General features: G+C 53.8%; 1 protein-coding gene and 1 long non-coding RNA gene across 7 annotated transcripts; one reads left to right on the forward strand and one right to left on the reverse strand.

The window, feature by feature from the left end:
* Positions 1 to 5,164: 5,164 nt before the first annotated feature.
* On the forward strand, positions 5,165 to 18,702 carry ZNF12 (zinc finger protein 12). 6 transcript variants are annotated; one of them, XM_051839052.2, is made up of 5 exons: positions 5,165 to 5,288; positions 6,167 to 6,232; positions 9,086 to 9,212; positions 9,413 to 9,508; positions 14,795 to 18,702. In XM_051839052.2, the coding sequence occupies exons 1-5, from the start codon at positions 5,175 to 5,177 to the stop codon at positions 16,645 to 16,647; spliced, it is 2,256 nt and encodes a 751-aa protein (XP_051695012.1). In that variant the 5' UTR covers positions 5,165 to 5,174; the 3' UTR covers positions 16,648 to 18,702. The 6 variants fall into 6 exon arrangements, with proteins under 6 accessions (XP_051695012.1, XP_051695014.1, XP_069920442.1 ...); XM_051839054.2 differs by having other exon boundaries at positions 9,413 to 9,505; XM_070064341.1 differs by having other exon boundaries at positions 5,207 to 5,331.
* Positions 16,710 to 26,091, reverse strand: LOC138846976 (uncharacterized). Its single transcript, XR_011384528.1, has 2 exons — positions 24,577 to 26,091; positions 16,710 to 19,239 (listed from the first exon to the last, which is right to left on the reverse strand). It is a non-coding gene; the product is annotated as an uncharacterized lncRNA (long non-coding RNA).
* Positions 26,092 to 26,680: the final 589 nt, after the last annotated feature.

A 26,680-nucleotide genomic window follows, 5' to 3' on the forward strand; every position in this document is an offset into this window, starting at 1 on the left:
ACAAGGCGGAGGATTACCTATTGAGCCGCGGCGCCGGCTAAAAACTTTTTAAATTAATTTTTATTCATGGGGCTGGTGCTGTGGCACATTAGGCTGGGCCTCTGCTTGTGGTGCCGGCATCTGACATGGGCGCTGGTTCAAGTCCCGGCTGCTCCACTTCTGATCCAGCTCTCTGCTGTGGCCTGGGAAAGCAGTAGAAGATGGCCCAAGTCCTTGGGCCCCTGCACCCACATAGGAGACCCAGAAGAAGCTCCTGGCTCCTGGCTCCTGGCTTCGGATCGGCCCAGCGCTGGCTACTGCAGCCATTTCAGGAGTGAACCAACGGATGGAAGACCTCTCTCTGTCTGTTACTCTGCCTCTCAAATAAATGCATAAAAATATTTTAAAACATCTTTTTTATTTGAGAGTCAAAGAGAGACAGACGGACAGAGTGAGCTTTGCCATCCCACTGGGTCTCCCCCGATGCCCACAACGGCCGAGGCTGAGCTCAGCGGCAGTCGGGAGCCAGACCTCCCCGCTGGAGACGGCAGAGCCAAGCACCTGAGCCATTCCCACGGCCTCCCAGGCTTTGGGCCGGCAGAGGGCTGCAGTCGGGAGCTGTGGGTGATCCTGTGAGACGGCCTGCCCTGCCCACGCAGGAGCCAGAGCAGGGGATGGAACTCCCGTACTCCAACCCGGAACGATGTAGGCATCTTATCCGCGAGGCAAAACGCCTGCTCCTTCACCTCACGCGTAACCAGGTTAGCAACTGGAGCCCTGCGCAAGCAGCTACGCGCAGGCCATGTCTGCCCCTCTCATCGTGAGTGTTCAGACACTCAGCATTTCTTTTTCAGCCAAATAAACAATGTGGCATTTCTGCGGGTTCCTCCTTTACAAAGCACAGTGGAGATGGATCGCCCACCTGCTGTTTCTCTTTGTTTCTTGTTAAGATTTATTTGTTTATTTGAAAGGCAGAGAGATACAGAGAGAGGGAGAGACAGAGAGAGAGGTCTTCCAACCACTGGAATAGTGGCCACAGCCAGAGCTGGGCTGATCCGAAGCCAGGAGCGTCCTCCAGGTCTCCCACGCGGGTGCAGGGGCCCAAGGACTTGGGCCATCTTCCACTGCTTTCCCAGGTCACAGCAGGGAGCTGGATGGGAAGTGGAGCAGCCAGGGCTCAAACTGGCGCCCACATGGGATGCTGGCACGCAGGCGGAGGCTTAGCTCACTATGCCAACGTGGCTGATGCAGTATGGGCAGGAGGAACAGGTGACTAAAGAGAAATAAAACAAAATTTTATAGTGGTCACAGATCATGACAGGTCCATTTCCCCGGCATTCTTTAAATCTCACTACAGTCTGTGTCTGCCTGTTGGCCGAGCAAGCCCAACGGGTTCTGATAACAGAAGTTTTGATGCGTTTTTCCCAAACCCACTTGAAGTCGCGGGAGCTAAGATGGACGCCATCCATGGATGTGAAGTGTTAGCAGCGTAACAGTGCGCTCCCATAGGGAAACGTGGCAAGGTGCGCTAACGACCCCCTGGATTGCTAACTAACACTAACGGAGAGGGAACTTCTGCCGTGAGAACCGGAGGAAGAACCAGCGACCAACGCTGCTGCGGGACGTGAGGTTCAAGATAAAATCCAGTGTGTGTGTGTGTGTGTGGGGGGGTGTTTGGTGACGTGGTTGTGACACTGCTTGGACACTGATATCGGATCAGAGCGCCCGGTTCCTCCGTGCTTCCAGTCCAGCTCCCTGCTAATGCACCCGGAAGGCCGAAGAGGATGGCCCAAATCCTTGGGTCCCTGCAACCCCCGTGGGAGACCTGGATGGAGTCCCTGGCTCCCGGATTCAGCCTGGCCCAGCCCAAGCTGTCGTGGGTATGTGGGGCGTGAACTCTCCCCCTCGCCCTCCCACCCATCCTCCTCCTCCCTCTCTCTGTGTTACTCTGCCTTTCAAATCAATCTGAGAGGAGAGAGAGAGAGAGAGAGAGAGAGAGAGAGAGAGAGAGAGGATCAATGGCTCACGCCGATGTACATCCCGTATCGGAGTGTCTGGTTCCGGTCCGGCTGCTTCCAATGCACGGGGGGGGCGGGGGGAGGGCAGCAGGCAACGGTTCAAGTGCTTGGGTCCCTGCCACCCACATGGGAGACCCAGGTGCAGCTCCTGGTTCCTGCGGGAGATTTGTGGAGTGAAGCAGTGGACGGAAAAATCTCTGTGTGTGTGTGTGTGTCTTGTCTCTCTGGACTTCAAATAAAATGAAAACAAAAAAAGTCTTAATTATTTAAAAAAATCAAGTAAAACTACGTGTTATGAATTACGACAAGCACAGAAGTATTTGACCCTGAATGAGCAGCTCGCGGGCACAACTCCACAAAGGAATGTGTTACCACGCACGCGAGGTGCAGCTCGGACCGAAGTTGGAAAACGGACACAGTAGAAAAATGTAACAGCGAGTGAAAGAACATAAAACAAAAGCTCTATAATAACGGAGGGTGTAGGCTCCTTGCAAGCAGGACACAAAACCAACGCAGGGACGGAAACTAGCATCGCGAGGAGACACCATGTCACGTGCGTGAGGACCGCTCGTGCTAGCCACGCGGGGAGACCACAACTCCCGGGCAGGCCAGGGGGGCCACGTAACGCACCGTGGCCGCTCTGTGATGGCCTCCGATTCCCGAGTGATCCGGCGACTCTGCCCCTGGCTGGACACACACTACCACAGAGAAGGAACTCGAACAATCAAGCGTCCGCAAACCAAGAGGTGAAAACAGCGCCAAGGACCATCAAGCGGAGTGGGAACCCAGCACGCAGGACACGCATAGCTGGCTGCTGGCTGGCACACGCCGGTGTGCGTCCCTCTGCACGCATGCACACGTGTCAGCCCCACACGCACCCAGAGAGCTTGAGGCCCAGAGAGCTTCGCAGGTGCACACTAATAACTGACAGCTGCCAGACAAGCCCGGGGGTCCGGACAGGGCCCTTGCTCTCCCCCAGGGAGAAGCCGGGAAGCACGGAGCCCAGTTTGCTTGCTTTCCCTGTGGCTCCCGTTCGCCTGACCCCCGGCGGGCCCCGTTCCAGCTCCTGTGGAAGGACCCAGGCCCCACAGCGTCCAGCGTCCTGTGGTGGGGGGCGGCTGGCTCAGGGAGGCTCCTGCTCCCCCCATGCAGGGGGCAGCGCGGGTGCTGGGTCTGGAGAGGGCGACGCCAGTCAGCACCGACCAGGAACCGGAACCACGCGTCTCTGCGGACGGACGAGGAGAGTGGATTTCAGAGGCCCCACAGACGCCCACCCCACCGTGGAAGGTGCCCTGCTGGGTGCCCTGGAGCCTGACTTTGCCCCTGTGGTTAAGAGCGTATCCCAGGCCGGCGCTGTGGCTCACTAGGCTAATCCTCCACCTAGCAGCGCCGGCACACCGGGTTCTAGTCCCGGTCGGGGCGCCGGATTCTGTCCCGGTTGCCCCTCTTCCAGGCCAGCTCTCTGCTGTGGCCAGGGAGTGCAGTGGAGGATGGCCCAGGTGCTTGGGCCCTGCACCCCATGGGAGACCAGGAGAAGCACCTGGCTCCTGCCATCGGATCAGCGTGGTGCACCGGCTGCGGCGGCCATTGGAGGGTGAACCAACGGTAAAGGAAGACCTTTCTCTCTGTCTCTCTCTCTCACTGTCCACTCTGCCTGTCAAAAAAAAAAAAAAAAAAAAAAAAGTATCCCTCTCAGGCGCGTGGGCTCACACGGTTCTGCGCTGTGCTTTCTTGCACAAGTCCTCTTGGTTTGGACGTGCAGTTATGACCTAGGTGGGCTTCTGATTTGCATATTTTTATGAGTGCAGCTTTATGTCGAGACAGATGGCGCTCTTCACGTCCAGTCTGCATTTCTAGTTTTTGCTTGCTTTTATCATCTTCTTGGTCATCGTTTTCATTGTATGGATTAAAAATAAATTTAAAAAGAGATTAGCCGGTCCTTGTTACCAGAAGGTAGAGAGTTTTTCTCCACTTCCTTGGCATAGCGGCATAGCTGCAATGCTGGCATCCCATATAGACGCCGGTTCGAGTCCCGGCTGCTCCTCTTCTGATCCAGCTCCCTGCTAATGCACCTGGGAAAGCTGTGGAAGATGGCCCAGGTGCTTGGGCCCCTGCACCCACGTGGGAGACCTGGAAGAAGCTCCTGGCTTCGGATCAACACAGCCCAGCCATTGTGGCCATCTGGGGAGTGCACCAGCGGATGGAGGACCTCTCTCTTTCTCTCTCTCTCTCTCTCTCTCAAATAAATAAATCTTGAAAACAAGATTTTTTTCCTCGAAAAAACGTCTATGCCCTTTCAGTGTGCGCCTAAATCTTCAAGAAGGCACTGCAGCTCAGCTGGGTCCCTCAAGGAGCTCAGAGCCAAGTCTCTGCATGCAAACCCCCGCTGTCCCCCACCCCCGCTGCCTGGGCACTTGTCTGCGAGCTGAAGCTCCCCGCGGGACGCGGGGGTGGCCCACGACCTGCTTCCCCTCTGTGTGCAGGTCACTCCCTCCTGGGATGGCCAGCTGCATGGCCAGCTGACTGTGGGCAGCCTGCGTCGGGTCCCTCCGCCTGGGCCACCCCGGGAGGCCTTGACCAGCGTTCCCCAGAAGACCTGGTTCATTTTCTGCATTCGTGGAGCAGGATTTTTTTTCTCCCCACCGGCTTTTTAGAAACAAGCGGGGTAGGACGCTGTGGGGGTCATCTCACCCCCCTACACACACACAGGTAAGGGGTGAGGGTGACGGGCCAGGTTGGCGGGGGCTGAGCGCGTGTTGTCCCATATGCGCGACTCGTGTCCCCGGGGCGAGGCTGGCGCGCCCACACCCACACCGAGCGCCCTCGCTCCAGCCTCGTCCCGGGGAACCCGCCGCACCCTCTTCTTCGCTTCCGGCGGTAGCAGTCTCCTCTCTAACCCCGAGGGTCTCAGGGCCAGGACAGGGTGGAGCCCCGGGACCCTGCACGCGGCGCGCACTTGGCCCTACGAGGGAGGGCAAGCAACCGCGAAACCGAGGTCAGGGCTCCCTCCGGGCGGCCGTGCCTCCCAACGCGGCTCTTCGCCGCTAGATGAGGTACGACATTTGTTAGACAGCCCCTAAACCGGGTGGCGCGCGGACTGATGGGAAACGGAGTCCAGGTCCTCGTCCTGGGGCCCGCGGTGGGCCCAGGGACGCGACTTCCGGTGAACTCCTGCGCATGTGCAGCTGGCCGTGTGTGCGTGTTCGCGCAGGCGCACTGCCGCCGCACTGCTCTCGCTTCCTGTCCGTTCCTGGGTCACCGCTCGCCCCAGTTCCCAGGCTTTGGCCTCCGGTGGGCGACAATCGCGGAGCCTGCGGGGTTGGGGGCTGAGCGGGTGGGCGCGGGGCTGTGCCGGCCAGGGCTGTGGGGCGCCGGGCGGAGGCTCCGGCGGGCACCTCGGAGCTCGCGGGGCCGGGCCCGGGGGTCCGGGCGGGCAGAGGGGCGGCGGGACCAGGGAGCCCGAGGCCCCGCGGGGCGGTGCGCCCCAGGGAGGCAGCGTAGGCCCCGGGAGCGACGCCCCGCTGGAAGCTGCCCCTCGGGAGAGCCGCGGCCTCGGGCCCCGCAGCGCGCCTGCGACGACAGCGCCCGCCCGCGGAGCCCCCGGCGGGGTAGGTGAGGGCGCGGGGGCCGTCCCCGCCAGTGCGGGCAGGGGGCGGGTCGCTTCCAGCGCGGACGCGGGGGCGGGCTGCACCTGCTGGGCGCTCGGCGGAGGACCCCGAGGCCTGGCTAGCAGGGGGAGCCGGGGCCTCCCCTCCTGCAGCTCCTCCCCCCACCCACTGCGGTCCTCGACATCGCTCCGCGCCGGTCCGCGCCTGGGTCCCCGCGGTCACCGCTGGCCGGCGAGCGCTGTGGCTCGCGCGTTGGTTGGTTCGGAGATTTCTCCGTAGCAGACCCTGTTCAGCAGCGTGTGCTCGGTGCAGACTTGTGTCTGTCGCTGACCGTACGAGTTAATTCAGAGCAGTTAGAATGGCAGGAACACAGGCGGGCGCTGCGGCGCGGCGTGGTTGCCATCCCATGGTCACTGTCTCCGTGGGATCCGTCCCCTGGCGCCGCCCGCGCGTGACTGGCACCCCTCCTGTGCACTGAGGCCCCAGGGGCGGTCCTTTGTGGAGCGTTGGGGATCCTGCCTGGACGGCCCTGCTAACCTCATCCCTGCCTGCCTTCCGCAGGTCCGCCCGCCCTGCCTCAGCCCTGCACGGTTTCCCGGGAAGCAGCAGAAAATGAGCAAATCCCTGGTGAGTGTCCTGCGAGCCGCAGACCCTAGGAGACGGAGCGGGGTTCGGACTTGAGAGTGGGGGAAGTGGAAACAGATATGCGATCTGCTCAGACAGGAGCGCCCCTCTGTTCGGGGGTGGGCGGCGTGGTCCGTACAGGGTTCTTGGAGCCAGCGCGCGAGTGTCTCAGAGCAGGCGTGGGCACTGCGGTCAGCTGAGTGACACTGCCCCGAGCAGGGGCGTCCTTGCCTTCTCTGGTGTGACGGAACAGGTCCCTCGTGTCCGCGAGGACCCAGGCTGCAGTTTCCCTGGTGACTACAGCGTCGCTGTCCATACAGACCCTGTTCCTCCGCTCCATCCAGGGATCGGTGCTGTCCCTGCTGCTCCCCGAACCCGTGGCAGAGGCTGCCGGGGACCTAGGCACGCACCCCGTGGGCGCACTGGGGCTGGCGCTAGTCCCGGCCCTGGCCTGCTGGGTGGAGCCTCCCCTCTCGGTTTCTGGGACGCTCTCCCTGCAGTGCTGAATGGATGGTTCTTCCGCCTTCTCCGTGTGTGTCTTTCACCCTTGGCTCATGACCTTTTTAACTTTGAAAAAAAATTACGTATTTGAGAGACAGAGCTCCCATCGGTTGGTTCAAGAACCCGGGCTGGGCCATGCCTAAGCTGGGAACCAGGAACGCAGTCAAGGTCTCCCACCTGACAGCAGGACTTGAGCCTCACCGCCGTCCCCCAGGGGACGCATCAGCAGGCGGCTGGAATCGGAGTGGAGCCAGGACTGGAGCCCAGACAATCCAGGAAGCAGGGTGGCATCCCGGCTGCCATCTTGGCTGCTAGGAAAGTGCCTGCCCCTCACAACCCTTCTCAGGCCTTTTGCACTGGGAGCCACTGGCTGTGTTCTGCGCTGGGTCTCCTATGGAGATGAGACCCTTGGCACAATGTCTATATTCGGGCCACCTCTGTGGTCAGTGGGGTAAGCCGTGGCCTGCAGCACCAGCATCCCACATGGTGCCAGTTTGAGTCCCGGCTGCTCCACTTCTAATCCAGCTCCCTGTTAATGCGCCTGGGAAAGCAGCAGAGGATGGCCCAAGTCCCTGGGTCCCTGCACCCACTTAGAAGACCCGGAAGAGGCTCCTGGCTTCAGCCTGGCCCAGCCCTGGTCTTTGCAGCCATTTGGGGAGTGAACCAGCAGACGGAAGATCTCTCTCTGTCCTCTTCCTGCCTCTGCCTTTCAAGTCAGTAATGGTTAAAAAGAAAGAACAGAGCGTGTCTGTGTTCTCAGGAAGATGGCTGAGGAGCCCTTGGTGGGAAAGTCTCAACTATAACTATAAGCAGATTGTAGAAGATCCGTGGAAGAGGGGGGTGTGCTGTTTCTAAGTGTGCTTTGGTGAAGAGCGTGTCCCTGGAGTATTTTTAACACGAGAGATTCTAGTTTCAAATTGAGATTGTGCTGGGTTCACCTGCTGCAGCCATAGATGGAGTGGTGGCTTTACTGCACGTGACCGTGTCTGCATCCACTCCTGACGGTGCCGCTCTGTCTCAAGCTGTCCGTTACGTGCTGTGCAGACTGTGGGACACGCCTGTGGAGTAGCTGAAAGCAGGCTCACTTTTGTAATGCATGAGGGCGTTGTGGTCCCTCCGCAGGGCACAGCAGCACAGTGTGGGAGCACCCAGGCCCGCTGCTGGTTATCGGGAGGACAGTCGTGCTGGGGATGCCAGGGCCTCCAGAAGCTGTCCTGTTGCTCCTCGAGACGGCCTTGGGGGGGCCGGGGGGGGGGCTGCCCGGGGCAGGCCCTCTTCTCCAGCACGGGGCCATCGCAGGCTGTGTTCCTGACCACCTCAGCCCACCCAGGCTGGCCATGCCGACACTGGGAACCAGAGGAGAGCCGTGCGGCGCCTGGGAGAGTCCCACCAGCAGGCTCCACAGATAAAACCTCGAATCTGAAGTCCTTCCGACCACTCCCACCTCCACCTTCCGTTGAAATCATCAGAACCTTTTTGCTTTGCTTTCTGTAATCCTTTCTTTTTAATTGCTTGAAACGTAGTCACATTACCTGTGTGTCCTGACGTGGAAAGTGGTGAGGGGCACAGTAGGTATCACTGATAAGCATGTATTGTATGTCCAAAAAACCAAGGTCAGCGCGCTCCGTGGGCTCGCCTGCTTAATTCCGATACTCTGCCCTGGCACAGACCGGCCTCGGGTTTAAGTCTGAGGGGGACAGTTGCAGTGTCCGGAGTGAGCATTGCCAATGCGCCAGTTGATGCAAGAGGTGCAGCTTGTGCAGGTCGGGGTTCTGCCCTGCTCAGGGGCTCGGCGTCTCCAGGGGCAGCAGCTGGGAAGGAAGGGCCCTGAGGGTCCCAGCTGTGCCGTCGTCACATGGCAGGCTGGGGGCCTGCCCGCCACGAGACAGACCCGGTCATGGGTGCCTGGCCTGCTCAGAGCTTTGGTGCTTGTGGCAAGTCCTGCAGACCGGCTCCAGGAGGGACAGGTTGGAGCAGCAGCTGAGTCCCAGATATACTGACTTGGAGGCCTGGGCCCGTGGTAGCTGTCTGGGAGGTGTTGGTATAGAAGAGGGAAATGCAGGTGGCCACAAAGCCAGGTGGGCTCACCATCAAAGCAGCAAGAGAGCCCAGGCAAGACAGGCAGACTGCGCACCAGCACCCTCCAGCTTCAGCCCGACAGGCGGGGAAGCCAGTGGAGGGGACTGAGCAAGAGTGGACGCAAAGTGGAGAGTGTTCAGAGGAGCAGGCTGCGCCTGGAGCCATGCGCGGCAACACAAAACAAGTCATACAAGGCCACTGTCCCACGAGCGTGGCCACGTCCTGTCCCCGTGCGTCTCTCCCCGTCCCCCGCTTCCCACCTCGGTGCCGTTGCAGGGGCCGGTGTCGTTCAAGGACGTGGCCGTGGGCTTCACGCAGGAGGAGTGGCGGCAGCTGGAGCCGGCGCAGAGGCGGACGTACCGGGAGGTGATGCTGGAGAACTACAGCCACCTGGTGGCCGTGGGTGAGGACGCCACCTTCTCGATGCTAAATACGTGGGGTTTCCCTCGCACTCACAACTTCACTGAGGTTCCGGTGGGCACCAGGCAGTGCTTTTGGTCTTGACCTTCCTAGTGGAAGGTTCCAATTTTGCTAAAGCACAAACAGCGCACCCTCCAAGAAGCCAAAGCGGCCAGCTCAAGTTCTCTCGTTTCTCATTCACAGGCTGTCACTTCATCAAACCGGATGTCATCACCAAGTTGGAGCGAGGAGAAGAGCCATGGATAGAAGGAGGGTTCCTGCCGCAGGGCTGTGCAGGTGGTCAGTGCGTGGACAGGGTTCCTGCCGCAGGGCTGTGGGGGTGGTCAGTGCGTGGACAGGGTTCCTGCCGCAGGGCTGTGCGGGTGGTCAGTGCGTGGACAGGGTTCCTGCCGCAGGGCTGTGCGGGTGGTCAGTGCGTGGACAGGGTTCCTGCCGCAGGGCTGTGCGGGTGGTCAGTGCGTGGACCGGGTTCCTGCCGCAGGGCTGTGCGGGTGGTCAGTGCGTGGACAGGGTTCCTGCCGCAGGGCTGTGCGGGTGGTCAGTGCGTGGACAGGGTTCCTGCCGCAGGGCTGTGCGGGTGGTCAGTGCGTGGACAGGGTTCCTGCCGCAGGGCTGTGCAGGTGTGTAGTGGAGACGCTGAGGGGCCTGGGAACGTGGTGCTTTCCGGAACGCTGTGACGGCCTCTGACCCTGAGACCCTGACGAGGGCGACGAGGATGGCTTTGGCACCTGAACCTCCCTCCAGAGACGTCGTCCTCCCCATCACGAGAGCTGTCCTGGAGCTTTGCCGGGCTGTGCACTCCCCAGAACCCACACCTGCTTCCCCCGAAACCTCAGTTCCCGTGCTCTTCCCTCGCGTGGTCAGTAATTCTGTACCGCAGATTCCTTCGGTTCTTAGGTGTCAGAGACCTGCCACTAAGACATTAACTTCCGTGATTCTTACCACCTTCCATTTCTCTTGTCTGCTGTGAAATGCTTGACTTGATCTGCCTCCTCTTCCACTGTTTGCCTCTTCCTTCAATCGCTGACCCTGCCTGACCTGAGCTCAGGGAGCCCCTTCCCCTTTGCTGACATCCAGCCCTTCCCACGTCTGGTGACAGCTCAAGCAGTGCTCCCTCTTTCCAAGTGGTCCTTTCTTCTTGTCTTTTATTTGAGGGCTAAGCAAGGCCAGAGCCAGGAGCCCAGAGCTGCTCTGGGTCTCCCACGTGGGTGCGGCCCTAACCACTGGGGCCATCCTCTGCTGCTTTCCCAGGCTCACGAGCAGGCAGCTGGATTGGAAGTGGAGCAGCTGAGTCTTGAAGTGGTGCATGTGTGGGATGCCGGTATCCCCTGCTGTGCCACAGTGCCGGCCCCCATTTCTGTTCTATGCCCCATGCTCAGGTGCTCAGTAGGAGTCACAGGGAAACGTTTGGTTTCTTTACCGTCCCGTGCCGTCCACATGCTGTCTGCTGTGACTTCCTCCCTCGGAGTTTCTCAGAAAGCTCCTGCAGCCTCAAGTCTGTTGGGATTTTGTTCGTTTATTTGAGTGGCAGAAACATGCGAGCTCCTATCTACTGATCCCCAACAGCCAGGGGCTGGACTGCGGCAGCTGGAGATGCACTGCAGGTCTCCCACGTGGGTGGCAGGAGCCCGCTTACTCGAGCCATCATTGGAGCCTCCCAGGGTCTTCATTAGCAGCAAACAAACTGGAGTCAGACTCTGGGGCTGAGTATCAGACCCAAACACTGCAGTGTGGGACACGGCAGCCTTTTTTCCTTGAAGGTTTATTTATTTATTTATTTATTTGAAAGCATTGTATAAAGTGGGAGAGACAGAGACAGAGAGAGATCTTCCATCCGCTGCGTTTCACTCCCCAGATAACTGTAATGGCTGGAGCAGGGCTAGGCCAAAGCCAGGAGCTTCTTCCTGGTGTCCCATGTCAGTGCAGAGGCCCAAGGACTTGGGCTGTCTTCTGCGTTCCCAGGCCATTAGCAGGAAGCTGGATCAGAAGTGGAGCAGCCGAGACTTGAGCCGGCACACGGGATGCTGGCAGCTCGGGTGGCATCTTGACCCTAGGCCAAACGCCTGCCACCATTCTGCGGCCTATGCCTGGTCTAGTATTCTCTCTGATAGCTTCTCTGATTCTGACGTCTGAAAACTGAGGACGAACGCCTCACGTGGCAGGCAGGCTCCTGTCCTCTCTCCCCTGATGAGCTTTCACTCTGGAATCACTAAAGCAGCTGCCTCTCCGCAGGCGTGACTGCGCTCTGGGCATCGCTGGGTTCTGTTCTGTGTGAAGTGCCTTAATTTCTCCTCTGTCTTCTCGGCTGCCCTGGACTTGATGCAGGCAGGAGGAGTTTTCTGGCATGGCTGGATTGCCGTGGATTCCAGTGTGTCTGTCACTGGCTTCACAGGGGTTCACGGTGGCCTCCCCGGGTTACGTAGGATCTTGTCCTTTAAGGATCGCCACCATCCTGGCCCTGCGATGCCTGAAAATGTAATTTTTGGCCCACGCTTCTCATGCCTTCTCTTCCTGTGGTTGCTGTCCCGCCCGCCTTCCCGCCCACGGGGTGGGGCTTGCTCCCGGAGGGCAGTGCTCCAGCTGAGCTCGGTCAGCTCCTCCCTGTCGTTACTCAGCCCCCGGAGGGTAGTGCTCCAGCTGAGCTCGGTCAGCTCCTCCCTGTCCTTACTCAGCCCCCGGAGGGCAGTGCTCCAGCTGAGCTCGGTCAGCTCCTCCCTGTCCTTACTCAGCCCCCGGAGGGCAGTGCTCCAGCTGAGCTCGGTCAGCTCCTCCCTGTCCTTACTCAGCCCCCGGAGGGCAGTGCTCCAGCTGAGCTCCGTCAGCTCCTCCCTGTTGCTACTCAGCGTCAGTCCCCCGATGCCTTTAGAATAGCTTGTCTGGTCCGTCCTCTGTCACTTGGTAGGATGCAGGTTTTCAAGAGCATATTCTCCTCCCTTGATGTATATGCCACGTAGAGCACGCGTTCACGTCTAATTATCTGCGGTGCCAGGTAGATGACAGAATGTTCTCGGCTATCCATTTAGAAGTAATTTATGGGCAGTTTTTTTTTTTTTTTTTTTTTTTAACTGCATCCCTATATACTTTCCAAGTGCTAGAGAAATGTCCCTGTGACTCAGATTAAGGACAGGTGCTCTGATTTCTGTTCAAGGCTTTGAAGGAAATAGCTTCTACAGTCAGACTTTCTAGAGATGGGTTTTGGTTAAGAGCAGAGTGCACGCGGTACTCAGTGTTTACATGCGCTGATGTCCCACCACCAGGCTGAATCACTTTGTGCTAAAATGACTGTATGGACAGTAATTATTTTCAACTGTGGGGGTAATGTTGCTAATTGAATTAAAGAATTGGGAAATGTATTTTTAAAGCATGCTCCTTTTGAAGGGCAGTTTTGAATAGTGATGGCAGGAAACCATGCTGTGAAATGAGCAGAGACTTGTGAGTGCCAGGGCCCTGGGGCCTTTATTAGGTACCACAGGGCCCTCAGCAAACGGTGGTGGTGCCTGAGGTTCCGCGTGTCTCTGCCACCTGTGCGAGACAAGGGACAGCGGCAAGTGCTGCTCCACCTGCTCCAGCACTAGTCCCTCTTTGGAGACGTGTTAGGATGAGCCACCTTGTTCAACAAGCAGCTTGATTTTCCTACAGCCGAGTATTCTTGGGAGCCCACGGTCAGTCCTAGCTTGGCGTCACCTTGTGAATCCAGGTGGTAAAAATTACTGTGTTATCAGACTTCTTTTTCTTATTTTATTTGTTGGTGTTTTGCCATGGATTCAGAGTAACTAGGTTTTGGAGACTAAAGTTGGCATGATTCAATTAATGTGGCTGGCAGTGAATACAGGTTTATCCAAAATTTCTAAGATAAGTAAAAATGTCACTGTTTCAGAAGCAGGTTGAGGTATCTGATTCTTAAGGCTGGCACACTAAATGGGACTCAGGAGTGGGAAGCACCTTCCGAATCAGGGGGTGGCACCGTCAGGGACAGGACTGATTTAAGGAAATGGGAAGAATCACTGCTAAACTTCCCAGGAAGGTATTGTGGGCCAAGCACTGCTCTGAGCACTGGAACCTACAACAACCCGAGGTGGGTGCTGGCACCTGCATTTGATTACAGAGGGCTGAGAAGTGGCTTGCCTCATCTCCTCCCCAGAATTCACGCTACATTGTCCAAATAGGAACAAGAGCCATTTCACACTCAGAATGAATTCAGCATTCAATCCCAACATCATTAACCTGTGTGAGAAAGGTTCGGCCAGTTCTGTGCGCAGCAGGTTAAGCCGCTACTGTCAACACCTGCACTGAATGCCTGTTGAAGTCCCAGCTGCTCCACTTCTGAGCCAGCTCCCTCCAATGTCCTGGGAAGGCAGGGGATAATGACCCAGGTGTCTGGCCCGGCCACCCCGTGGGAGACAGGATGGAATTCCTGGTTTCCTCCTGACCCAGACCTGACTTTCGTGTCCATATGGGGTATGAACCAGGAATGGTGGTATCTCTCTTCTCTCCTTATTACTGTGTCTTTTAAATAAATAAAATTTTTAAGAAGTTAAAAAGAATATGTAAGAGATCTCTAACTCTGGGAAGGACTGTGTACTCTGTGGACTGTTCTGTACTTCCTGTTGGACACACTGGTTCCTGCACACTCCTTCCACTGAAGCAGAGCTAGGGCTCTTCCTCTAATTATGAGGAAATGTAGGTTACTGTGTGAGACAGGAAAAAAAGTAAAACAGTTTGCAGGAAATGCACACTGGTGAAAATCCTACCCTAAAAAATCTTAGTCTAAGGTGATAACTTCTTAGATGGCAATCCAGTTCTTCCAATTAGATACGAAATAAGGTATAAAGTGCCGGTCTGACTCTGGAATGCACCCTACTTGGGTGTATCTTTCTTTTTTCTCTTTTTTTTTTTTTTTTTTTTTTGACAGGCAGAGTGGACAGTGAGAGAGAGAGACAGAGAGAAAGGTCTTCCTTTGCCGTTGGTTCACCCTCCAATGGCCGCCGCGGCCGGTGCGCTGCGGCCAGCACACCGCGCTGATCCGATGGCAGGAGCCAGGAGCCAGGTGCTTTTTCCTGGTCTCCCATGGGGTGCAGGGCCCAAGCACCTGGGCCATCCTCCACTGCACTCCCTGGCCACAGCAGAGAGCTGGCCTGGAAGAGGGGCAACCGGGACAGAATCCGGCGCCCCAACCGGGACTAGAGCCCGGTGTGCCGGCGCCGCTAGGCGGAGGATTAGCCTAGTGAGCCGCGGTGCCGGCCTCATCTCTCCCTTTTAGCCAACATCTTTGGTCAACCGGTCGTTGCTTCATGTTTGTATTTTGCCTTCTATGCCCTATTTTGAACAAAGTATTATAAAGTAGTAAAGAGTAAAGGTACTTGGCTTTTTGTCAGTCTGTTTCTGCTTTCCTCACCATTGGAGGAGTGTGTGTGTGTGTGTGTGTGTGTGTGATTCTGAACAAAAAGAATGAGGGGAAGAGTACACTTGGAATGATTTTCATCTGCCCCTGAAGCTATGCTATAGCCTACAATAAGCTGCTGTGTAGGGAGATAACAATATTTGTTTCATTTTGCCTTTTTCTAGATGAAGTCTGGCAGGCTGCTGGTCTGATAGAGACAGTCCAGGAAGGCGAAGACCAATGTTCAAGGCCAAGTGTGTTCACCAGCAGCAGAGCCCTGGCTGGGGACGGGGGTCGTGTTCCTGGTAAGACTGCCGAAGCGGAAGTGCAGCCTGTTTCTTCACGAAGTGTGGCCTCCGACTGTGACGCGTGTGACAGGAGTCTAACGTGCATCTCAGAATTTATCAGTAGTGACGGCAGCTATGCAAGGATGAAGCCTGACGAATGCAGTGGGTGTGGGAAATCAGTCCTCCACATTAAGCAAGAGAGAACTCCGTCAGGAGGTGAATCCTGTGATTTTAACCAGAATGGGGAAGGCTGCACTCTAAATGAAGAAAGTATTTGCCAGAAAGTTCGTGTTTTGGAGAAACCCTTTGAATACACTGAAAGCCAGAAAGCCTTCCAGAAGGATCCAGCGTTTGTTAATCACGTGGCAGAGAGGCCCTACAGCTGGGGTGAACCTGAGATGGCCTTTCTCCAAATCCCAGACCTCAGCGTGCATCAGAGCGCTCATCTGGAGATGAAGCCCTATGAATGCCGTGAGTGCGGAAAATCTTTCTGTAAAAAGTCAAAATTTGTTATCCATCAGAGGACTCACACAGGAGAGAAACCTTACAAGTGTAACCAGTGTGGGAAGTCCTTCTGCCAGAAGGGAACCCTGACTGTACACCAGAGAACACATACGGGGGAGAAGCCTTACGAATGCAACGAATGCGGGAAGAACTTCTACCAGAAGCTGCACCTCATTCAGCATCTGAGGACACACTCGGGGGAGAAGCCCTACGAATGCAGCTACTGTGGGAAGGCCTTCTGCCAGAAGACGCACCTCACACAGCACCAGAGGACGCATTCAGGAGAGAGACCCTATGTGTGTCACGACTGCGGGAAAACCTTCTCCCAGAAGTCAGCGCTGAACGATCACCAGAAAATCCACACAGGCGTGAAACTCTACAAGTGCAGCGAGTGTGGGAAATGCTTCTGCCGCAAGTCCACCCTCACGACTCACCTGAGGACACACACGGGCGAGAAGCCCTATGAGTGCAACGAGTGTGGGAAGTTCTTCTCTCGCTTGTCCTATCTCACTGTGCACTACAGGACCCATTCAGGAGAGAAACCCTACGAATGTAATGACTGTGGGAAAACCTTCTACCTAAACTCAGCCCTCATGAGACATCAGAGAGTACACACCGGAGAGAAGCCCTATGAATGTAATGAGTGTGGCAAGTTGTTCTCCCAGCTCTCATACCTCACCATACACCACAGAACCCACTCAGGAGTGAAACCCTACGAATGCAGTGAATGTGGAAAAACCTTCTACCAGAATTCAGCCCTCTGCAGACATCGGAGAATACACAGAGGAGAGAAGCCCTACGAATGTTACGTATGTGGGAAATTCTTCTCCCAGATGTCCTACCTCACCATTCATCATAGAATTCATTCAGGAGAGAAACCCTATGAATGCAGTGAATGTGGGAAAACCTTCTGCCAGAATTCAGCGCTCAACAGACACCAGAGAACACATACAGGAGAAAAAGCCTACGAATGTTACGAGTGTGGGAAATGCTTCTCTCAGATGTCCTATCTCACTATCCATCACCGGATTCATTCAGGAGAGAAACCTTTTGAATGTAACGAGTGTGGGAAAGCCTTCTCACGGATGTCCTACCTCACTGTGCATTACAGAACTCACTCAGGAGAGAAACCCTATGAATGTACTGAGTGTGGCAAAAAATTCTACCACAAGTCAGCATTCAACAGCCATCAGAGGATTCACAGAAGAGCGAACGTGAACGTCATTGACGTGGCAAGGCTTCTCTGACGTCAGAGAACCCTTTCCCTGAAATGAGTAAGAACTGCTGCCTGAAGACAAACAGCATTGCACAGTCCACTCTCCAGGCCTGTGGGTTCCACACCCATGAATGCAACCAACCAAAAATAGAAAGCAAAAAGACTTCCATTTGTACTGGGCACATAAAGATGTTTTCCTTGTCATTATTCCCTGAGCAGTACAGTATAAAAGCTGTTTCCATAGCATTTACATTGTATTAGATACTGAAAGTGAGAGATGATTTAAATATATGGGAGGATTCTGCAACTTACATGCCATTATCAGCCAAGGGACTTGAGGTCTGTGGGTCTGCAGTCCACGGGGGATTGTGGAGCCAATCCCCATGGATGCCAAGTGGTGATGCCCGTGGACAGCTCACTCAGATGCGAGCTTCATCAGTCTCCCCTGTAAGCCCACAGGGTGGGGACTGCCCGACTCATTGACACTAGGTTATTATTTAGAAATATTTTGAATGCATATCCATTTCACCTTAGGTTTAAATTCCTTTCCATACCAGGGAATTCATAACAACAGGAAATCTTTCAGTTTAACTTTCACATAGTCTTTTTGGAAACTGTTAATAGCTAAGAGACATGTTTCTGATACAGCAAATGTTTTATAAAAACAGCTGAAAAACAAAAAGGATACCCGCTGTGAATACGTATACTCTTGGTGTAAATAGAAGCGTAAAGTGATCAGGAGTGCCACTTAGAGCATTAAGATCGCATGTAAACAGTTTGCAAGGGCATTTCTGTTTGTCTCTTAGTGTCTTACAGGTATTTAGGTTCAGTTTGAATCATGTTTGAAAAAGCACTGTATCCTTACTGCTTTGTAATACATCTGGTAAGATCCATTCTAAATAGCAGCACCATGTTAATATCTTACTAGGCATTGCCACTGAGGTCGCACTTGATAGCTATAAAGTACGCTTTTCCTTGTACTCTTTCCTGGCGTTTATCTGCATCTGATCATTGTTATTGAAGTGTAGCATCCATAAAGAAGCCAGTGTTTTTATAACGTTTTCAACTGTGTGTGAGTCAGCAAGAGGGGTAGAAATCTGTGTGTAAAATAGGTAGAAAACTGCACAGATACTTCTGAGTTGAGCAGAAGTCTCCTGGGGTGAGAGTTCACTCTGTACTAAACACAAGTACTTACAAGAGTTCCATCGTTGCTCCCTTACTGTGTTTTGTTTTAATGCTTACATGCAGAGCACAGGTGCTGTGAAACAGTTTGACTGTATTTCTGTTTGACACGTGCTGTGTGCAGACATTCCGCTCTGCTGCTTTCCGTGACCAGATGAATTGAGAACATGCTACTGAGGCTTTGGGGCGGCCCCTGAGGAGACTCCCCCAGTTCCTCCACCTTACTCCTTGCTGGCAGAGTTGGTGAGCCCTGTCCCTTCACGGGTGTGGTTAGTTTCCATCGGTAACGGTAAGCCTGGTTGCCTGCACTTGGTTTAGCCTGGTCCTAGGGCCCAGTTCCAGACTCAGAAATAAAGGGGATACTGGACATGTTATTTCCAGAAAAGTTGCTCAGAGGACCACGGAGGAAGTGGAGTCTCGCGTGAGCGTCGCTCCTCTGGATGAGGGATCTGGGCATGTCCTTCATCAGTGGATTCTCGTTCAGGCATGGCCTCACAGAAGGACTGCAGGAACCTAGGACCTGAGTGTCATCAAGCCACCAGATACCAGCCAGCCTGTGCTGGTCCACCCCCGCCTGCTGCTGTGGTGAGACGAAGCTGCTTTTTGACCCAAGCTGATTTAGGATGCTTTGTTACTAATCACTGAAGACATCAACGATGCAGCTATGCTTTGTAGGAGTTACGCATTTCAGAAGTGGATTCTAAAGAAGTCATTTATTTTGAAGTGTCAATACAGAGATTTATCTTATTTTCTGTAAATGTTTATGTAAACTGAGCATTAGAAATCAACTTAAATGTGTGCACTTCCTCTGTCATCATTGACCTGTGAAATAACCTTTGAACCTGACATAAGGTGTACCTCCCTTTTCTAACACATGCAATAAATTTTGAGGTAATTTATATTATTCCTGGATCACTGTTGCAGTATTAATTGTCAGTATATGAGGTGAAGCGAGTACCTAATTTTGTTTCCTTCCAAGTGATTACCTTATCGCCTGTATCATTTGAGTAGTTCACCTCTTAGCTGAATGCCATGATTGCCCTGTGTTTAAATCACACCCGGCTCCTGGTTGTGTTTCTCCTTATTTTGAATATGCTGAAGTATGCTGTGAAACAGGAGTAAACAGTCTGGTAGATCGTATGTGTGTATGTAGGAACCAGAAATACATAGTATGTTTGTCAAAATGAGATCCACAGAGGTTTCCCGCACTGGTGTGATAGCTTAATTACACAATATACATTCCAAGTAAAATGAAACGATGTTAACAGTGGGACCGCAACCTACCTGAAGTCAAAGACTCACCCTTTCTCCCTTCTACCCTTGCAGTGTGCCTGCCTGTGCTGTCCAGTCAGGCTGTCCCGGTAAGAGTGTGCAAGTCACATGACTGCTGCCTGGTTCATCAGCAGCTCTGTAGAATGCCTTTGGTTAGGAAAGATGACACCTACAAGGAAATGCATTTTTAAATTATGTTGATGTAGTCTTATGACATAGATTGCTACATAAAAATAAATTGCTCTTGCCGAGGTGAACTGAAACCAGTGAGCTAGTGTGGGCCTGGCTGGCTTGCACAGCCCAGATCTGGAGATGTCATGAAGGCCATAGCAGTGCGGGAATCCACAGAACTAAAGACATGGGCTGGGGGATATAAAGTGGGCTACTTAATGGGCAAGGTAGTGGCACACACATACTGAGGAAACTCCCACTCACTTTTTCCAGAATCTTTCTCCCTGTACTGTTGCTGTCCACTGTGTATCATAGTCATGTGGCACAGTGGTATATAGGCACTGCCTGTGATATGCCGGCATCCCATATGGGTGCCAGTGTGAGTTCCAGCTGCTCCACTTCCAACCCAGCTCCCTGCTAATGTGCCTGGGAAAGCAGCAGAGGATGGCCCAAGAACTCGGGCCCCTGTAGAATACATGGAAGATCCAGAGAAGTTCCTGGTTCCTGGTTTTGGCCCAGCCCAGCCCAGCCCTGGTCATTGTGGCCTTCAGGGGAGTGAACCAGTGGATAGAAGATCAGTCTATACACATAACTGACTTCAAATAAGTATTTTAAAAATCAATTTAAAAATTTTAAGTAAGCTTATCATAATTAACAATCGTAACAAATAATGTTAGTGTTTTTAAACGTATTGGTAAAAGCACTAGTCAAATCCCTAATAGGATATGTGATGCTTTAAGATTTATTTATTTGGGGGCTGGCTCCATGGCGCAGTGGGTTAATCCTTTGCCTGCAGTGCTGGCATTCCATATGGACGTCGGTTTGAATCCCAGCTGCCCCTTTTCTGATCCAGCTCTCTGCTATGGCCTGGAAAGCAGTAGAAGATGGCCCAAGTGCTTGGGTCCCTGCACCCATGTGGGAGACTGGGAAGAAGCTCCTGGCTCCTGGCTTTGGATCGGCGCAGCTCTGGCTATTGGCAGCCATCTGAGGAGTGAACCAACAGAAGGAAGACCTTTCTCTCTGTCTCTCCCTCTTGATACCTATAACTCTACCTGTCAAATAAATAAAATCTTTTTTTAAAAAAAAGATTTATCTCTTTGAAAGGCAGAGTTACAGAAACAGGGGGAAAGACAGAAATCTTTCATCTGCTAGTTCACTGTCCAAATGGCTCCAACAGCAGGAGCTGGGCCAGGCCAAAACCAGGAGCCAGCAACTTCTCTGGTTCTCCCATGTGAGTGCAGGGGCCCAAGCACCTGGGCCATCTTCTACTGCTTTCCCAGGCGCATTAGCAGGTAACTAGGTCATAAGTGAAGCAGTCAGGACTTGAACTCGTTCCCATATGGGAAGCTAGTGCTGCAGGCCAGGAGCCAGGAGCTTCTTCCAGGTCTCCCACATGGGTGCAGGGGCCCAAGCACTTGGACCATCTTCCATCGCTTCCCCAGGCCATACCAGAGAGCTGGATTGGAAGAGGATCAGCCAGGACTAGAACCCGTGCCCATATGGGATGCTGGCACCGCAGGCAGAGGATTAACCTACTGCACCACCGCGCTGGCCCCAATACTTTTATCTTTAAAGATGTGCCCAGATCTTGGTTTCTAAAGCCTATTCCCCACCAAAAGACCCTTGTACATAAAGAGCTTGTGTCAAGGCTGAACAAGAAAATACAGGCACACAGGGCATCTGGAATGGTAGACACAGAAGTGCACAAAACTGACAGGTCGTCACGTCAGAAATGGTGCTGCGGGTAAATTAGGATTCATTTCCCCAGCAGAAGCGGGCCATGAGAGCTGACAGGATCGAGCTCCGGGATGTGAGCCTTAGATCCCCAGGAGAGGGCTTGGTGAGGAAGTGAGGGCAGCAGCTGTATGAGCTGCCCACCTCCACCTCCTGTTGCCTGCACCTGGACGAGCACGGCAGGTACAGGGTGCTGAGGGCAGGGGTAGGAAGTGCAGCTGTGGGCTGCACCGGTTGGCTGCTGTCGTGGGACTGGTGCAGGAGTCCCCTGTGTTTGCTAGACAGAGCAGTCACTGGCCTCGCGTGGCTTCCCAGGAAGCTTGTGTCCAGGGCATTTAAAAGTGCAGCTATGGGCTACAGCAGCCTCGGGAAGAGAATAACGGAGATGGCAGCAGACAACCCCAAACCTGGAAAGGGCGGAAGAGACATGGGGGATACGGGTTTTTCAATGCTTTCATGTTTGCCAGGAGGTCTGCATGTCCAGAGTGGGCCAGGCTCAGGAAGCGCCCGTGCTCCCCCTCGAACCCGCCCTCATGCTCCCCGTGAGCGGAGTTAACGGCTGAGGCGGCGTTCGGCGCAGCCTGCTGAGCAGGGAGGAAGCCCCTACGCAGCCAGTTAGGAAAGATGGAGAGCACGTTTTTATCTCCTGTACCAGCTAGAGTGGATGATCACAGCCCCACATTCCTGTGTTGAAAACCTTCCCCTGAAGGGATGGCATTAGAAATGGAGGCCTTGGGGTGGTGACCTGGTCTCGAAGGTGGGGCCCTCACGCGTGGGATTAGTGCCCTTAGAAAAGGAGCCCCCCGAGAACTCTCCCTCCCCTTCTGCCAGAGGACACAGCAGGAAGCCAGTGGTCCCCACCCAGAACAGGGCTCTCCTCTGGACGCAGCTGCTCACCCCTTGGCCTTCAGGACCTTAAGTAGTGAGTTTCTGGGGGCCACCGCCTACAGTGCCAGCATCCCATGTGGGCACTGGTTCAGGTCCTGGCTGCTCTACTTCCAGTCCGGCTCTCTGCTGTGGCCTGGGAAAGCAGTAGAGGATGGCCCAGGTTCTTGGGCCCCTGCACCCGCGTGGGAGACCTGGAAGAGGCTCCAGGCTCCTGACTCCTGGCTTTGGATCAGCACAGCTCTGGCAGGTGTGGCCGGTTGGGAGTGAACCAGCAGATGGAAGACCTGTCTTTCTGCCTCTCCTTCTCTCTCGCGTAACTCTTTCAAATAAATAAATTAAAAATTAAAAAAAAAAAAGTTCTGCTGTTTACGAGCGGCTAACAGCAGCCAGAACTGACAAAGACAGAAGTGCGGGTGTGGCCCTCAGGCCCACAGCTGCAGGCTGCGCTCCACGAACACGTCTGTACATGTTGTATGTGCGGTGTTCCTCTACAGCAGTGTTTTTAAACCTGTTTTCCTACTTCAACCCTAAATAATAAATGCACTTCACTTTGCCTCCCAAGGTAATGCACACACACTCGTTCGTTCAACGTCTTGCTGAGCACTCGCCATATACCAAGCTGTTTCAGGAGCTGGGGACAGAGCACCAAGCAGGATGGACCCAAGTCCCTGCCCTCGCAGGAGGAGACACGGAGTGGAGCACACAGTGTGGCAGAAAAGGGCCAGGACAGCTGCCGGAGGGGGCGGGTCCATTCTACACAGGGCCACCAAGCAGGCTCCTCTGAAGGGGGACACTGGGCAAGGAACCAGATGAGGTGCGGAGTGAGCTGCGGGGCGTCTGGAGGAAAGAGCACCCGACGTAGTTCAGGGAACAGCACACATACTCATGCTGCACCAGGGATTTCCCACTCTAAACTATTTCCTTTAAAAATAAAAAAAAAGTATCCCCATTTAGTGGATTAATTTCACCATCTGGCTTGGTGAGTCACCAAGCCCTGCACGTTGAGAGCAATGTTCTTGGGAAGGGTGTGGGCAGTACTGGGGGAGGAACCTTACAAATCTGCAGCTGTTCCAGCTCAGAACACCTGGCCAAGAGGACTCTCAGGAGGCCAGTGCACTGTGCACACACCCTGCCCCGAGCCAAGGTGTGGGAGTTCTCTGGGATCCCTTTTCTGAGGGCACCGCCTCGGGACCTGATCACCTCCCAAAGCACCCGCTTCCAAATACCAGCACAGGAGGATGAGGGTTTCGACATATAAATTTGGGGTGGGGGGACAAGAACATTCAGCCCATTATAATATCCATCAAAAAGAGAGCCAAAACAAATGGCTACACATTAATAAGATGGAATATCATACAACTGGAAATAAACTGGAATAAAATATTTTAGTATCAATAAACATCAAAAGCATACTTTGAGGTTAAGAACTAGGTACCAGGCCGGCGCCGTGGCTCACTAGGCTAATCCTCCGCCTTGCAGCGCTGGCACACCGGGTTCTAGTCCCGGTCGGGGTGCCGGATTCTGTCCCGGTTGCCCCTCTTCCAGGCCAGCTCTCTGCTGTGGCCAGGGAGTACAGTGGAGGATGGCCCAGGTGCTTGGGCCCTGCACCCCATGGGAGACCAGGAGAAGCACCTGGCTCCTGCCATCAGATCAGTGTGGTGCGCTGGCCGCAGCGGCCATTGGAGGGTGAACCAACAGCAAAAGGAAGACCTTTCTCTGGCCATTGTGGCCATTTAGGGATTGGACCAGCGGATGGAAGACCTCTCTCTGCCTCTGTCTCTAATTCTTTCAAAAAAAAAAATCTTAAAAAAAAAGGCACAGCCTGACTGAGTGCGTGTGGGCAGACACACATGGCTGTCCACATTCGTCCACACACACACCACGCTGCACACAGTGCCCTGCCCCACCTGAAACACTCCCGGCAGCAGAAACTTCGCCCCTGTCCAAGGGGAAGATCTTCCCTGTGGCTGAGGACACTCACTTCACGTCCAAGGGCTGGCAAACTCGGGCCTTCCAGAGCCTCCACCTCACCCACGGCCACTGAGGACCTCATGCGGTCACTGGGCCCACACACTTAACTCTGGGTCCAAATAGGGCTCCGCAGAAAACAGAACCCCATTCCCCAGCATCCTACCTGCTTCCTAGGACAGAAGACAGGACTGATCTGGAGTCTGGAGGCCGTTCAGGACCTGAAGAGTGCCAAGAGTCCCATCGGAGCAGTCGCTGCTTCTTGGGATGTGACAAGCCCGTCCTCACAGTGTGCCTGTGACTACGTACCCAGCACTCCGACTCCACAAGGCTGTTCTGGGACTTGTTGAATCCTGGGTCCCAGGAGGGGGGCGGGGGGCAGGTGAGGGTGCCATGGAAAAGTGCAATGGAGGGTCTGCTTAGGAAGCCCGAGTGGTACCTGGAGGAAACGGATGGGGCTCCAGGACCCACAAGGCCAGGGTGGGAGGCGTGCACAGCCACACCTGGCCACCTGCCCTTCACCCTCCAGGGTCTTTCCCTCAGAAATCCCTGCAGGTAGATTAGTCATTTAGTCAGCTAGCTCAACAATGCAGTCAGTAGAGGTTGTAGGGGCAGCTAGTCACGGCCTCATTCAGTCCTGTCACCGGCTGCTTGGGCCAAAGGGCACTTGATGGAGAAGTGGAATCAGCTACGACATGGCTGACCAGCCACCCGCTGGGGCGAGAGCAGAAAACAGGCAACTCACGGCTACTTTTCCAAGCAGAGGCTGTTGTCTGCCAGTCCCCCGCGGCAAGGGGTTGAGTGGGGCTGCCATCACTTGCTGGGTTATGTGGCAGAGAAGCCAGTGTGTCCTTGGCGTCCTCTCCTTCTCCCTTAACGAGCAAATCAGCTTTGCAAGCCTCACAGTGGACAACTCTGAAGACACAGGTGGAAATGAACAGAAGGCCAAGGAAGCCACTCTGAGCGAGAGCACTGATTGTGGATTTTGTATCACACATCTGTTCCATTTACCTTTACCTTTGTTACTGGAAGACTCAAACAACAGAGGAGGCAAACAGTGAATGCTCCCAACCTCTACCAAGAAAAAAAATCCCCTCATTTCACCCGGAAGCTATTCAGTAAGCAAGTGGGTGCAAAACCATCCCCTTCCACGGCATTCAGGTGAGGCCAAGAGCTAGAAAGGCGACAACCAGAGAGGTGGTGGCAGACACGGACCCCGGAATGGCCCTCAATACGTGAGGACTATGAAAGCAGCCAATGGCTAATCCCAGGGAGGGTGGGGCACTGCAGACTGAGCCTCCAGTCTCTGGTCACCAGAGGAAGGACCAAGCAAACTGGATGGAGTGGGCCCCCCTCAGTTGGCAGTTAATTGAGACTAAATTCCACCCAATTCCAAGGCTTTGGAGAACAAGGCCTGGCAAGTGCATTCCAAGGGTCATTTCTAAGAACTAACAAGAGAAAAATGAGGTTTAAAATGGGCATTTGGCCTAGCAATTAAGACAGGTGCTAGAGTGCCTGGGTTTAGTATCTGACTTTGGCTTCTTGCTAATGAATGCCCTTGGGAGGCAGCAGTAATGGCTCAAGTACTTGGGTACCCATCACCCATGTGGGAGGCCCAGATCATGGTCCCAACTCCTGGCTTCATCCTGGTCCAGTCCTGGACATTGCAGGCATGTAGGGAGTGAACTAGCAGACGGGAAAGCTCTCTCAAATTGTGCTCTTCAACACAAGGAAAAACATCATAAAACTTTTAAAACATGATCTTTGGAATAATTCTAAAGTGGTTCAGAACTACTTTAAAACAGAACAAAAATGAGAGAGAATTAAGAGTACATACAAGCTATGAGACAGCACCTAACACTGTGAAGAAGACCAAAAATAACCAAACTGTTGGCAACTACAAGGGCAGCAGGGTCTTCTAGGATGGTCTCCTACCAGAAAATCCTACGACTGTCCTTGGTCTCTCAGAAACCAAACGTCCCTTCCTGGAAGAACCAAGCTGGGAGAGGACAAGTGGGAGATGGGTGCACAGTAATGGCCAACCTTGGGGACAGAGATGTTTTTCTAGAAGGGTGTACGAAGAGCACTGAACCCACAAAAGCCAAAGCCACTACAGTCATTTACTACAAGATAAAGACGACAGCCATCCTCCTTTCTCTGCTAGGGATATGCTCCAAGACCCCTGCTGAATGCTTGGAACAAGATCACACCAAACCCTGTATTTTCACCACACTATACCTATGACAAAGCTTAATTTACAAACTAGGCACAGTAATTAACAATAAAAAAACTATAATAATATACTATAATGTGTTATTTAAAATCTAAAATTTTTCTGGAATTTTCCATTTAATATTTTCAGATTGCTGTTACATGAAACTGCAGAAAGCAAAACCACAGATAGAAGATAAAAATGGATTCATTAAATGGTTTAAACACAACTAGCAGTTCCTTGGGAAAATAAAGATTAGAGCCTTACATCACACCAAACCTTGGAAAAAAATAAAAAGGGAAATGTCAATGAGTAATTCATTTTTTTTAACATTTAACGTATTACTAAACCAATCCACTAGTCACTCCCCCACCTAAACACGTCCAGCTTGTCCAGACATTTGTGACACCTTCAGCCTGAAGGTTCAAATGACAGTAACTTTGATGTAGGAAAACGGCGTGTCATCTCAAGTAATTTCTTATAGACCCAGCTTGATTCTTCTTCACTGTCTCCTCCTGGAGTTGTGCCTGATTTCATTACCAGTTTTCATCCAAACCCATTAGGGAATGGGTGGTTTTACTTTCAGGTTTTGGACAGGAATCTCTCAATCCTGAAAGTCTCGTGAGAAGACACCTAG

This window comes from Oryctolagus cuniculus, chromosome 19, assembly GCF_964237555.1.
Source record: "Oryctolagus cuniculus chromosome 19, mOryCun1.1, whole genome shotgun sequence".
Classification (NCBI taxonomy): Eukaryota; Metazoa; Chordata; class Mammalia; order Lagomorpha; family Leporidae; genus Oryctolagus; species Oryctolagus cuniculus.